The sequence below is a fragment of the Leptonychotes weddellii genome, chromosome 11 (genome assembly GCF_054177405.1).
Source record: "Leptonychotes weddellii isolate Sample4059 chromosome 11, ASM5417740v2, whole genome shotgun sequence".
Classification (NCBI taxonomy): Eukaryota; Metazoa; Chordata; class Mammalia; order Carnivora; family Phocidae; genus Leptonychotes; species Leptonychotes weddellii.
In genome coordinates this window covers 44,186,339-44,201,083 of record NC_138379.1, presented here as the reverse complement: position 1 = coordinate 44,201,083, position 14,745 = coordinate 44,186,339, and the positions used below count along the sequence as shown (strand labels likewise).

Below are 14,745 nucleotides of genomic sequence, written 5' to 3'. Positions count from 1 at the left end.
ATTATAGTCCTGGAAGGAGGCAACAATTGGAAAAAATTGTGAAATGATCAACAATATTATTAATATCAGTGGTAGTTGGTCATCATTAACCCAATGCAATTATAAACATCATTATCACCACCATCCCTACGACCACCACCACTACCATACCATTATCAATTATCATAACATCTACACATATCTTACTGGCTGGATTGCTTCTTCCTTCCAGGCATCAATGTTTGTTAACTAATGTGCCCCTAGAGCTACTATCACAGACTCTTATATATAGAGAGAATCTAATACAGTGGATTGTGGAACTAGACTCCACAAGTTCAAATAATGGCTTTGATATTTATTAACGATGCAATGTTGATCAACTTATTTAACCTCTCCATGTATGTTTCAGTTTCCTGATCCATAAGATCAGGCAAATAATCATAACTAACTCATAGAGGTGTTATGAGAATAAAAGGGTTTATTATATGTAAAATGCCAATAACACCAACTTATATATGTCAAATATTTATTATTATTACTCTGCATGTCAAAGTAATTTTTAAATACATACAGTGTGTATTAAAAATAATTCAAAATTAAAGAAATACATAATGTGTCCTGTTTCTAGTTTTAATTTTTTCCTCTTTTCCCATGTGATTTCTTTAAGAATGTAGATTTATAGAATAACACTAATAAGCAGAACCATGAAGTGTCACAGGAATGACATCCTTGCCAAGACACTGTCTCCTCCTCAAGACAGCAGGGCTTAGCTGAGCAGGAGGCACTGTCCAACCCCCATGGTCTTTTTGATAGCATTTTTTACTTCCTGGTTCCTAAGGCAGTAGATGAACGGATTTAGCATGGGTGTGAGGACTGCATACACAGCTGAGATTAGTTTGTTGGAATTAAATGATGCAATAGCTCTGGGCCGAACATACATAAAAATCATGGCTGTATAATAAATTACGACTACAGTGAGGTGTGATGCACAGGTGGAGAAGGCTTTCTTCCTTCCCTGGGTGGAGGGTATCCTCAGAATGGTGGAGACTATGTAGACATAAGAAAGGACAGTGGTGATGAGTGGGAAGACAAGAATGACAATAGCCAAAGCAAAGTCCACTAGCTCAGCTGTGGACATGTCTTTGCAAGCCAGCTTGAGGATTGGTGAAATGTCACAGAAAAAGTGGTTCATGACATTAGAACCACAAAAGGCAACATGTGAAATGAAATAAACCTTGATGACAGAGACCATGAAACCACTCACATAGGAGAAAGCCACCAGCTGTACGCAATAACCTGTGGTCATAATGACTGGGTATTGGAGAGGGTGGCAGATGGCCACATAGCGGTCATAGGCCATGGCTGCCAGAAGCACACACTCAGTGCAGGCGAGTGCGATAAAGAAGTAGAGTTGAGTCATGCAACTGGTGAAGGAGATGCGCCATCTCTGTAGAAGGAATCCATCCAGCATCTTGGGGACAGTGACGGAGACATACCAGACCTCCAGAAAGGACAAGCTACTCAGGAAATAGTACATGGGCTTATGGAGGGAGCCAGTGATCCAAACAGTGAGCATGATGATAAGATTCTCTACTACCACCAGCAGGTAGACCACAAGGAAAAGGAAGAAGAGCAGGACTTGTAGCCATGGGGCAGTGGGGAAGCCCACCAGGATGAATTCACTGACCAGAGTGATATTTTTCCCCAGCATGACTAAAAGCACTGAGAGGTATTGAAGTCTTATATAACAGCACTACAAATAATGAAGATGATTATGCTACCAGACAAGAGACCAAAAGAAGTTAGTAAATCAGACTTTCCTGCAAATGACTCATAAAATAACTTCATCAACACAAAGTAATCTTTAAATGTGAAAGCACATATTTCCATCAAAGTTTTTTGTTGTTCTTTTTGTGTTTGTTTTTTATGAAAGTCTCCCAGAATCAAAATGCACTCCCAGAAACCAATATTGAACTGTATGTTAACTACGTAAAATTTAAATAAAAAAAAAAATGCACTCCCACCCTTAATTCTCACTCCCCTGATTAAATATTTGAATGTCACTACCCATGTCATTCCCAGGTCCTTTGTCAATAAACATAGATAGTCTCTCCCTTGTTGGTTCCAGATCTCTGTTTAATTAGGAACTTACTGCCTGAAGATTTCTTTCCTCCCTAAAGGAAATGTGAGGGATAACCTCATGTCAGAAAAAGTTTCAAAGTTTAATATTTGGGTGATCCATTGGCTGTAGTCCTTTGATCAGCACAGTTTCTTCAGACTTTATTTGTGGAAATAAGAGATAGTAATTCTTGGAAAGTTCCTTAGTGACTCTCCAGTTGCTTTCAGATAAAAATGGAAATGTTTTCGATATCACACATAGGAGGCACTTCATATATTGATCCAGCCATGTATTTCTTCTGCCTCATCACTCATGACCCTCTAAATGGTTTCCATGATCCAGACATGCTCAACTAGTTTTTGCCCCCCAAACACACTAATCACCCTCACGCTTTGCTTACACTCTTCCCTCTTCTTATTGTGCCCATCCCCCAATCTTTATTGGCTGATTCAAGATTCAAGATTCCACTTAGAAGACATCTCACCAAAACTCAGTCAAGAGCTTCAAAAACATTTGCTCCCAGTGCGCAACCCCTTCACATGTTGAGATTTCTCTCCATTACACTGCAGTTTTCTAAAACTCAGGGAGATGTTGGTAAAAGGGTATAAATTTCCAGTTACAAAATGAGTAAGCTCTGGGGATCTGATGTGCAGCAAGGTGACTGTAGTTAACAATACTGTATCACGTACTTGAAAGTTACTGAGAGTATATCTTAAGTATATCTTCTCACCATACACAAAAAGTGATAATTATGTGATGTGATGGAGATACCACTTAACCTTATTGTGATAATAACTTCACAACATATGCATGTATCAAATCCTCACACTGTACACCTTAAACTTGCCCTTATATCTCAATAAAACTGGGGGAAAAAAACTTTGCCTTCATGACTGTGAACCCAATGCCTAGGATAGTGATTAGAAAATACATGAATATTAAATGAATATGGATTAACAAGTGAATTAATGAATCCCTTGGAGCTTTGGGATCCATAGGAAATAGATCAGTGGCAGAGGAATGTGAATTCAGGGTACTTTGCTGGCAGAAGGCATCTATCTATCAGACTGCAGATCTTAAGCATAGCCTCAGCTTGCATATCCAGGGTATTGTCACAGCAAACATATCCACAGGGTCTGAAAACAGTGGATATGATCCCTGGTCTCAGGTTACTTGGTAGATTGGGTCTGAAAATATCATCCAGTGTCTCAGGTCTCCTAGAGGAGTAAGGAGAAAGGAGGCAGGAAGGCATGTGAATATAGTGTAAGGATAGGCAGCTCTTATAATGCTGGAAGAAAGCATATTTGTGAGGTAGCCCAACTATTTTAACCTGTGGTCCACAGGGTATCTTTTGAAAACACATGAATGAATGTGTCTCTCTGTTAAATATCACACTCATCCATAAAGATCCATAAAGACTGAGGTCAGGTCCTGCCTTTAGAACATTGCTCACTCCTGCCAAACACTTTGTCCGTCATACTCTTCACTTGACACACAGAGGGTGGGAGGCTGATCAGGGACTCATTGGACTAGAGATCTTCTGGCCATAGCTCATAACAAGGGACAGAAGAATGAGGCACTGAAATACATATTACTGACTCACTACCTCCTCTCCACAGCAGCATCTATCAGCAGAGCTCAGCCCTGCTTGCTGGATGGAAAGGGATTGTATCTTACCTCCAAGCCTCCTCCAACACCTTCAACCTGAAGTAGTTCATTAGTAAGCCATTTCTGGCCTAGTTTTTCAGTGCCTTTCACCTAATAATTTTCCTTGGGAAAAGCAACTGGTTCTGGGAGCAGAAAATAGTGAGCTTTCCCATGTTCTTGTCTCAGTGGGAAGAATGTAGAGACTTTCCTTCAGGGCATGTATAACATTCCACATTCTCACCATCAGCCACACAATTTCCCACACATTTACCTTTGTCTACTAGTTAAGAGCATTGACTTTAGAGTCAGAACAAGGCTATTAGGTGTGTCATCCCGAACAGAATATTCAACAATTATGGACTTAAAGATCCATTGCTGTGAAATAGAATAATGTTAATAATGCCTATCTTACTTGTTTGCTGTGAAAATAAATGTGATAATGCACGGAAATCACTTAACATAGGAATTGGTCCATGGTTTTTCTCTATAAGTGTTAGCTATTACTATATTATGTCACATTAGACTCACACATGCTAGTCATTCACATGTGTTCATATAAACACACAGACATTTATTCTCTCTCTCTTTTACTCATCTTTTTTCTGTTACATTCTGGGGGAAAAGGGAAGCCAAATTTCCCGAAAGGACTATAGCATCTTTGAAGAGCTCTGAGTTACAATCACTCATGCCTCTTTCTTATCCTCTCTCTAGAATATTGCTTTCATATATTTAAGCATACCCCTGTTACTTCATATTTTCCTCCACTTTTTGGCCATGGATGTACCTCTCAGCTGGTTTTATTTTGTATCATAGAGAAATGAAGAATTCTATCTTAACTATATTCTTTGTTTTCAGAACTGAAAGCACTAAGCTCTGGGGTCTCCTTTATGGTATCTGAGGAAATAAATCCTTTCGTTGTACTATAAAACCTTTTTTCCAGTCTTGTATGTGCTTATTTCCAAGAGACAACATGGACACCAACAGACTTCTTCTAGAATAAGAAACATATCTTTTGGGCCTGGTCCAACACCCAAAAGATCCCACAGCTGCCCACATTTCCCCAACCTTGGGTAAAGAAATAGTGAATCTTCATTTTCCCATTCATTCTCCACAATACCCTTTCTCCTGTCCAATCATGGTGCTTGTAGCCACTTCCCCCAAGTCCCTCTTCATCTTCCTTGGAACTTTCTTGAATCAAGATATCGGATCAACCAATCTCACCTGAAACTTTCAACCACTCACCATGGTCCACCTGCCCTCTCTTCAGAGTGGAAAATTTTGCAGACATTTGCAACTAAACATGGAAAAGCAGACTGGCTTGCATATTTTTATACTTCACCTGGAGATCCACATCTGGTCTCTGCTTAGACTGCATGATAGGTATTGCAGCATTAAGACAAGTCTGGAGCTGAGGCAGGAGAATATATTTAACACTCACCTACGGCTTGCCCATGTCTTCTTCCCAGGAGGCTCACTGACAGTCTCTCCTGGCTCTAGGGAAACTCTGTATGTGCTGCTAAGACTATGTCCAGAGGATTTTGACAGGGAAGCTGAATCTCCATTTACCTACTAGTTCCTGTTTATACCTGGACCAAGTTTATTTACATCTGTGGGTGGGATGTGGCCCTTTTCTCTTACTACTATATGTAATTTAATGCAACACTAAGTTACTCAAAACCAGGATAAGAAACCTAACTAGGTTAATAAGATAACCAATACATTCATTTGCTTATTCACAAAATCACAATCAGCTTTTATTGAGCTTTTATCATGTGTAGGGTGCTGTGCTATATGTTATTTGGAATAAAAATATATAAGTCATGGTTTCTGTCCTTCAGGAACTTGTAGTATTCTAAGTAAAATAATAAATACACACTATAATGAGCATAGAATGTGACATGTACCAAAAGAGAGGTATAGCCATGCTCTAGGAACTCCAATGAGGGAGTAACTTAGGAATTTAGAAAAAGATTCAAGAGGTGTCATTCCAGACTCATACAGGAAGATAGTGTGGACGTAGTGTGATGGGAAATAATTTAGGTTCAGCAGTCAGAAGATCCAGTTCCTAATCTAGGTTCTACCATTTTTAAGACCTTTGACCTTATAAAATTGTTTTTATTTCCCAGTTTATTCACCCATAAAATGGGATAACAATAATTCACTTGTTAACATCATATCATTAATGTTAATTTCAAAAGTAATATGTATATGAAAGCAATTTTTTAAAAAGATTTTATTTATTTATTGGACAGAGAGAGAGCACAAGCAGGGGGAGTGGCAGGCAGTGGGAGAGGGAGATGCAGGCTTCCCGCTGAGCAGGGAGCCCGATGCGGGCTCGATCGCAGGACCCTGGGATCATGACCTGAGCTGAAGGCAAACGCTTAACAAACTGAGTCACCCAGGTGCCCCTATGAGAGCAATTCTAAAACAGCTTTGTGATAACTACACAAATGTAAAATATTACCTGCGTTGGAATGTGAACCACAGCCATGAGTCGATCAGAAGAAATGAGGTGAGAGGGCTTTCAGTGTAGAGAGACTAGCACAGGAAAGAGTATAGTGAGAAGTGAGACAATGTAATAATGAGGCCCCTGCAGTGTCTAGTGGTCACACCCACCAAACTTAGACTCCAGGAAGTATTCAGTCATTTGATCAATGTTTGCGAAGCATGTGCTGTGAGCTAAGAGCAGTGTGAAATGACAACTCCTGTCTGTCAAGTTATTCACAGCTGAGTTAGCCCATAGACTCTGTTATTAATTGTTGTCTGTAACCATAAAATTAAGAATCAAGTGCTAGAAGTTTTGTTGTAATGAAGGCCTGGGAAATATACTTGTGTCTCTGTGAGTAACCAAAGGTGGAGTAGGGGAGTGAAGCAGGGGTTTAAAAAAATGAGAAATCCTAGAGAAACTTTAGATCCTAGAAGGAATCTAAAGGTCTATGTGTGACTAATTGGAATTTTATGGAGAAGGATGGATCTAGCTCTTTCCCTACCCTCCCATATTCTTTGTCTAAAGGCATGTGGTGAGTTGGCACTAATTCTGGGAAGGCTGGGACCACTGGGTCCTCATGAAATGAGACTATGGAACATGAAAATCAGGGAGGGTAATTATCCCCTGAGGAATGACTCTAAGAGAAAATGAAAACACCTATAAGCCTTCTCTTCTCTGCAGGCATGAAACTGTCCACTCATGTTTGCCAGCACCAAATGGTGCTGTCTGAAAGAACGGGTACAGTTTTGTTAGGGCTGCTAAATGTAAAGCAAGAACTATTTGTCAAATATACTCCAACTCTCTCTTATCAATCAGCAAAATAAAACAGCATCAATATATGAATTTCATGAGACTTAAAAATCCAGTAAAATTTGAAAAAGAGGTTTTCAACATAACACATAAAAGCCAAATATTTGCTGTACATATTGCCATAAGCAAAAAGGTACAGCTTACTTTTAGTATTATGAAGTCACTGAAATCAATCAAGGTCTATTAAGTTATTTGGTATAAAGAGGCCAATAAAAAAATAATAAAAATTAAAAAAGAGGCCAATAATTTATTTCTCTTTTAAATAAAATTTTTAGGATAATATTCGTTTTACAGAAAAGTTTTAAAGATAGTAAAGAGAGTTCTCTTACTCTTCTCCCCCAGTCTCAGTTTCCCCTAATATTGTCACATTACATTGCCCTGTACACTTTCAAAAGTAAGAAACCAAAACTGGTATATTATTGTTAACTAAACTCCTGGTCTTATTCAGATTTTACCAGTTTTTCCTTATCCTTTTTATGTCACAGGATCCACTCTAAGGTATCACATTCCATTTAAGTATTTTGTCTCTTAAGTACCCTCTGATAGTTTCGCAGTCTTTACTTATACTTATAAGGGCTTTTTAAGCAAAATAGGGTTTTCAGTGCTATAGAAGAACTGTTATTTCTAAAATGCTCTTTTCCAGAAAGGTTTTTGGATATTTTCTGACTTTGTTCAATGTGAAATGTTAGCAAATTATAAAGGGATTTGATTATAAAGTTCAAATAAAAAAAATCACAATCTAAAATTCATCTGTGCAAGGTTTTATTGGGCAAGAAATTAAAGACCAAAAGGGGGGAAAAAAAGACCAAAAGGAAAACAGATCATATTGTGAAGAAACTTGAAAGGCAGACTAAGAAACTTGAAGTTTATAAAAGTTGATGGGAACCAGTAGATATTTTTGAGCATGGAAGCCCTCTATGTTGATCCTCACTTATTCTGTAGATGTGAGTTACCCTGGCCACTCTGAGTATCTGTCCTACCTGAAACACCCAGTCTGGATCAGTACTCTTATCTCTTGTAATGATGAAGGAGACTGGAGACATCCCCAGACACTGCTCTGGCAAAAGAGAACTATAAAAGAGTCACAGTATCTATGCAATATATATATATTTTTTATTATTATGTTTAGTTAGCCAGTGTATAGTACATCATTAGTTTTTGATGTGGTGTTCAGTGATTTATTAGTTACATATAACACCCAGTGCATATCACAACACATGCCCTCCTTAATACCCATCACCCTATGCAATATTTTTAAAGAATGGCAGACTATAAAGATGGTCTGAAACAAACAAGATCAAATGTAACAGGGATAAAATAAAGTCTTCTATGTAGGTTGAGGGCAGAATTAATTAATTAATGGAGGATGAGTGACACTTCATCTGACAATTAATAGTTTACTTGAAAAATCTTAGGTTTTGTGACATCAAATTCAATATGACCTATTAGGATCACCACACAACTATGAAAATGCAGTCCAAGTCAAGAGAAGTTTTGATCTTGCTGTAATTCACAGGGACTCAAGCATCTTTTCATTCATTGTTATAGAAAAATGAATATATGCAGGAAACTGTGCTAAACACTTTTCCTATACCTGAAATAATTGGTTTTAAATTTTGAATTCAGAATTAGAGGTGTTTTTTAAAACTCAAAAAAATAATGCATCTCACTATAAAAAGCCTGGAAAATAAAGAAGAGCATAATGAAGGAAATCAATGTCATGTTTTTACTTCCTACTAATTGGAGTTAACCTATAAGGAGGTTCATATAATAGCTACAACAATGATGCCCAGAGGATGACACTCCAATCCCAGACGGTAACCCCATTTCAGAAATTTATTCTGTGGAGATAGTTGGGAGATGTGTTTTTGATGAACTTTTATCTAGTCATTATAAATATACATTATAATATAAATTATAATAACATAATAAAATATAGAACATAAATTATAAAAATACTTATAAGGTTATGTAATTGTTTTGGCACAAAAAGATATGAATATTATATTAGAATTTTAATAAGTAGCAACTAGCAAATAATGCTCGATTTCCTTGCTAGTAGCCTTTCATACTTTATTAAGCAGCAGAAAACTATGGAAAGACAGGCTGCAACAACAAAAGGTTCCCACATCTGGAGAGAGAAGCTTAATGTCAGCTGTTGTCTTCAGGGTTCTGGGTCTTGGGTAACTGTAGAGAGCTAAATTTCTAAAAATCATACTGAGATACCCTGTCACCATTTCTCTGTCCAGATGAATAAAGTTGTGTATCTTATTGGGTAAGAAATGCTTATTTAAATAAATATGTTGGCAACAATACCTTTGTCACAGATTTCAGTTTATAAGAGTAACGGCTATGTTGCATAGTTACAGCTAACATTTCAGTTAATTTCCTTCTAGTCTAATTTAAACTAATAAATAAGACTGATATTTTTTCTTTTTTTGAGATGGTCAGATTTTAGATATGTTTTTGCAGGTAGAACCAGCGTCTGCTTCAATGATATAACATCTGTGCTATCTCACAATATTCTTTGCTCAGAAAAGCCTATGCTTTGGCGTGCCTCGGTGGCTCAGTTGGTTATGTGTCCAACTCTTGATCTAAGCTCAGGTCATGACCTCAGGGTCATGAGTTCAAGCCAGGAGATGCTGGGCGTGGAGCCTACTTAAAAAAAAATTTTTTTTGAAAGCCTATGCTTGGTTTTATGCTGGGCTGTCATAAGCTTTTTTTTTTTTTTTAAGATTTTATTTATTTATTGGACAGAGAGAGAGCACAAGCAGGGGGAGTGGGAGAGGGAGAAGCAGGCTTCCCGCTGAGCAGGGAGCCCGATGCGGGCTCGATCCCAGGACCCTGGGATCATGACCTGAGCCGAAGGCAGATGCTTAACCGACTGAGCCATGCAGGTGCCCCTGTCATTAGCTTTTTAAAATTAATTTTATTAATTTTTTATTTTTTTATTTTTTTAAGATTTTATTTATTTATTTGAGAGAGAGCACAAACAGGGGGAGGGGCAGAGGGAGAAGCAGACTCCCCACTGAGCAGGGAGCCCAAGGCGGGGCTCTATCCCAGGACCCTGAGATCATGACCTGAGTTGAAGGCAGATGCTTAACTGACTGAGCCACCCAGGTGCCCCTTAAATTAATTTTAAAAACATGAGTACAGGTGACATACAATGTTAATTAGTTTCAGATGTACGACACAATAATTTGACTTCTCTATATGTTATGCTACATTCACCACAAGTGTAGCTACCATCAGCCTCACTACATTACTACTATAATATCATCAACTGTATTCCTTATGCTGTGTTTTTTATTCCCGTGACTTATTCATTCCGTAACTGAAAGCCTGTATCTCCCACTCCTCTTCACCCATTTTGTCCATCCTATACCTTCTTCCCCTTTGGCAACCATCAATTTGTTCTCTGTACTTATAAGTCTAATTCTGCTTTTATTTGTTTATTCATTTGGTTTTTTAGATTCCACTTATGAGTGAAATCATGGTATTTTTCTTCCTTAAGAAGTGACTTATTTCACTTAGTGTAATGCCCTCTAGGTCCATCCATATTGTTGCAAATGGTACATCTCATCCTTTTTTACAGCTGAGTAATATTTCAGTATGTGTGTGTGTGTGTGTATAAATCTATATCACATCTTCCTTATCCATTGGTAAGCCTGATACTTTTGATGCTGTTACATAACCTAATATTTGCATTTATTATGTTAGGAATATTTTTTCTGTCATTAGCTCTGTGTAGATCATGTTATTTTAAGACCTACATAGGATTCTATTTAATATATAAACTATAAGTTTATGGGATAATAATTCCTTAATTATGGAGACAGAAGATTAAATAAACAACTGTACTCAGTCACTAGCTCCATGTGAGTAAATCAGGAAATGAAACTAGAAATCTCTATAGTCCAGGAGGTGATATGTTGCCTACACAAAAATTCTCAGTTTCCTATCTGCTTGCCTTGTAATTCATACTAGAATAATCACCTGGGTCCCTGCTACCTCATAGGCTACAATCAGTGGCTTGTGGCTAGAAGAGATCTCACCAGAAGTCTTCTAATGCTATCCCATAATGAAATCTGTGCTTCCTTGAATGGCTTCCTCCTTCTGCTTTCCTTTTCTACACTTTCAGCGTCAGAACTAAAACAAAGAGCAAATCCAGGAAAGGCCATTTAGAGAGATACTAGTTCTGCATTTGTTTGCTTATTTAAATATTGAAGTGCAATCAGCCTTCTGCGCAGTCAATCCTTTCTGCCCCACCAGACTGCATGATACATGAACCTGTTCTATGTAAATTACACTAGAACAGATGACATGAGAACTTCTAGCATGTATTTACAATGTTGTCCAGAAATCCAGCTGCCAGCTTGCAATCCATCCCTCTTCTTTCTCCTGGATTAGTTCCTTGTTGGTGTTTTTGAACCCTAGTTCCTAATTTAGGCCATAAGAGCTTCTCTGGACTTAAAAGAAGATATAGATCCCAAGTTTAAGAGCATTTTCTACCTATCTTGGCTAGCTTTCCCCTGCTTAGCATCCTGGCCCTAGAATAGGTGCAGAGTACGGCGTAGGGCTCTCTTGACCTCTTGATTGCGCAAGCAGTAAATGATAGGGTTAAGCAATGGTACAATGACAGCATAGAGTACAGAAACCAGCTTGTTGGTGTCAAAAGCTGAGAGTGCCTTTGGCCGGGCATAGATGAAGATACTGGCAGCGTAGAAGATGATCACAATAGTGAGGTGAGAGGCACAGGTGGAAAAGGCTTTATGGCGCCCAGCAGCTGAAGGAATGCGCACTAGAGCACCAGTGATGGCCATGTAGGAGGCCCCAGTGACAGAGAGGGGCCCCAGCAGGATAAAAATGGCCAGAACAAAGTCTGTAAGCTCTGCTGTTGACATGTCAGTGCATGAAAGATTGAGCAATGGGGAGACATCACAGAAAAAGTGGTTGATGATGTTGGGTCCACAGTAGGAGAGGCGAGAAATGAGAAAAACCTTGACCATGGAGATGCTAAAACCTCCAGCCCAGGAGCCAGCTGCCAGCTGCACACACAGTCGGCCACTGACAATGACAGCATAGTGGAGAGGGTGGCCGATGGCCACATAGCGGTCATAGGCCATAACAGCAAGAAGGACACACTCAGTGCAGCCCAGTCCCAGGAAAAAGTAGAGCTGTGTCATGCAGCCCTCAAAGGAGATCAGCTGTCCATGGCTCTGTTTGGACCCAACAAAGCCAGCTAACATCTTGGGAATAGTGACAGTAACATACCAGATCTCCAAGAAGGACATATTAGCCAGAAAGAAGTACATGGGTTTGTGAAGGGTGGGGTGGTTCCTAATTGCCATAATGATGAGTGTATTTTCAGTTAGCACCAACACATAGGCCAGCAGAGAAAGGGCAAATAAAAGTGCCCGCACTGGTGGAGGAGCTGGGAAGCCCAGCAACACAAACTCACTTATCCTCCCACTCTGGTTCCTCTGCTCCATGGTGTCAGTCTTGCCCACTGCTCTTTAGGAGAGAGAACAGATGATCTTCAGGAGCCAACAGCAAGAACCCAGCCTTTCTCTTGGTGGGTTTATATTGACAGAATGCATGTAATGCATGTCATTCATCACTGAACTGAGGCCATCACTTTCTTCTGTAATCTTGAAATGAGCTAAGACAAAAGTGGACAAAAATAAACTGCTTCATATTGGTGATAGGATAAAAATCTGTTATGGCCCTTGGAGAAGCATATACCGATAAAGTGACTACTAGTTGGTCCCTGAAGAATATAGATCAAAACCACAAATAGTAAGAGAGTCTAGGCTGCCCTAAAGTAAGAGTTTGTTTGTGAGCTAGATTGTGACTCTGTTTTGAAGAAATAAGTTACATAGTGGAGGAATAACAATAATGTATAACACAATTGAGTACTTACTAGGCATTGATAGTGTGGGCACTGTTTTAAAATATTTGCAGATATTAATACACTTAATCTTCCGAAGAACGCAGTGAGTTCGTACTATTATTAACCCCACTTAACACCTAAGAAAACTGAGGCATAAAGAGATTAAGTAACTTGTTCCAGGTCACACAGATAGTAAGAGATGGAACCAGGAAGTCAGGACCTCAGAGCTTCAAAAATATTCAGGCAACACAAAGAAGGGACTATAAGATACATCCTGGATTTACATCTAGGGTAGAGAATCTTTAGAGTTCAGCTACAGAAGTGACTCCATACTACAAGAAAGAGGGAACAAAGTAGAACCCAAGAAAGTCACAGCATCTATAGAAAGAAAGTTCTACATAACCTAGCACTTATGGTGGACTAGCACTTATGGAGGAGGACTTGGGACCCACCTAGAAATTATATTAGGAAGTGGATTCTAGATGGTAGAAGAGCTGAGAATCCCATCAGTTCTAAAAGTTGTGCTCCCTTGGAATGAGAGTAGAACACCTTCCTTTAGCATTGTTAAAAATTAAACTGAGGCATATTAAAATTTTCAAGAGTTTATTTGAGCAAAATTGATTTAAAATGGGCGGCACCAAACTGAAAGTGGTAAAGTGTGCTCTACAGACAGAAGCTAGTGGAAAGGCTTTTATAGAGCCGACTCAAAAACAAAGCAAGGGCATTATTTGATTGGCTACAGTTTAAGTGGTTGCCTTATTTGGGAAAGTCTCACTGGCTGTTTGTGATTGGTTATTCTTAAATTTTGTTTTCTTGGTTATGAGCACATTTACAATTGACTGTAGCTTAAGTTTTGGTTTGCTTAAGCAGGCAACCAAGGCATGAGAGCCATCTCAATCTAATGGCTTCCTTTTTAAAAATATTTTACCAGGAACAAGACCAGTATAAAAGCATACATGAAGTAGAGGACTCTCTTTGTTTATCTTGGTATTGAAAATAAAATTTGCCCTTTCAGAACTTCAAGCCTCTTCTGAATTTGATGTGAAACAGAAGTGGACATATTCACATGGAAGTTGGTGCGAAGAAAGGGTTACTGTCTCCCTAGTGTCTCTATCTGGTCATAGCACTGGAAGGGAGTACAGAGATTAGAAAGGAGACTAGGAGAGAATCAACTTAATACCAGGGTGCTATTTCCCCTCAGGAGTTTCCTTACTTTTTAGTCTCAGGCCTGTTCCTTTGAGGTTAGCAGGGGCAGAATGTGCTCACATACCAAACTTCAACCTGATAATGATTTTTTCTAGCTTTATTGAGATATAATTGACATATAACATATAAGCTATACTATGTGACAATTTGATACAAGTATATATTGTGAAATGTTTACCGTAATATTTACCTCACACAATTATCATTTTGTTGCTGTTATGACGAGAACACTAAAGCTGTACTCTCATAGCAACCTTCAAGCAAACAATACAGTATTGTTAATTATAGTCGCCATGCTATACATTAAATCCCCAGAACTTATTCATCTTATAACTGAAATTTTGTACCCATTGACCAGCATCTCCCCATTTCCTCCACTCCCCAGCCCCTGAAAACCACCATTATAACTCTATTCTCTGTTTCTTTTTTTTATTATGTTCAATTAGCCAACATATAATACATCATTAGTTTTTGATGTAGTGTTTGATTCATTAGTTGAGTCTAATAACCAGGGCTCTGTTTCTATGAATAGCCAAGATACAGAAACAACCTAAGTGACTATCAATGGATGAATGGATAAAGAAAATGATATATATATGTATA

At 38.6% G+C, this 14,745-nt stretch overlaps 2 protein-coding genes across 2 annotated transcripts; both read right to left on the bottom strand.

Annotated features, from left to right (window-relative positions):
* Positions 1 to 599: 599 nt before the first annotated feature.
* Positions 600 to 1,690, bottom strand: LOC102729722 (olfactory receptor 6B9-like). Its single transcript, XM_006732762.2, has one exon. It carries the CDS (start codon positions 1,688 to 1,690, stop codon positions 746 to 748), a length of 945 nt encoding a protein of 314 aa, XP_006732825.1. The 3' UTR covers positions 600 to 745.
* A 9,903-nt stretch (positions 1,691 to 11,593) lies between these two features.
* On the bottom strand, positions 11,594 to 12,598 carry OR6A2 (olfactory receptor family 6 subfamily A member 2). Its single transcript, XM_031027478.2, has one exon. It carries the CDS (start codon positions 12,533 to 12,535, stop codon positions 11,594 to 11,596), a length of 942 nt encoding a protein of 313 aa, XP_030883338.1. The 5' UTR covers positions 12,536 to 12,598.
* Between the last annotated feature and the right edge of the window lie 2,147 nt (positions 12,599 to 14,745).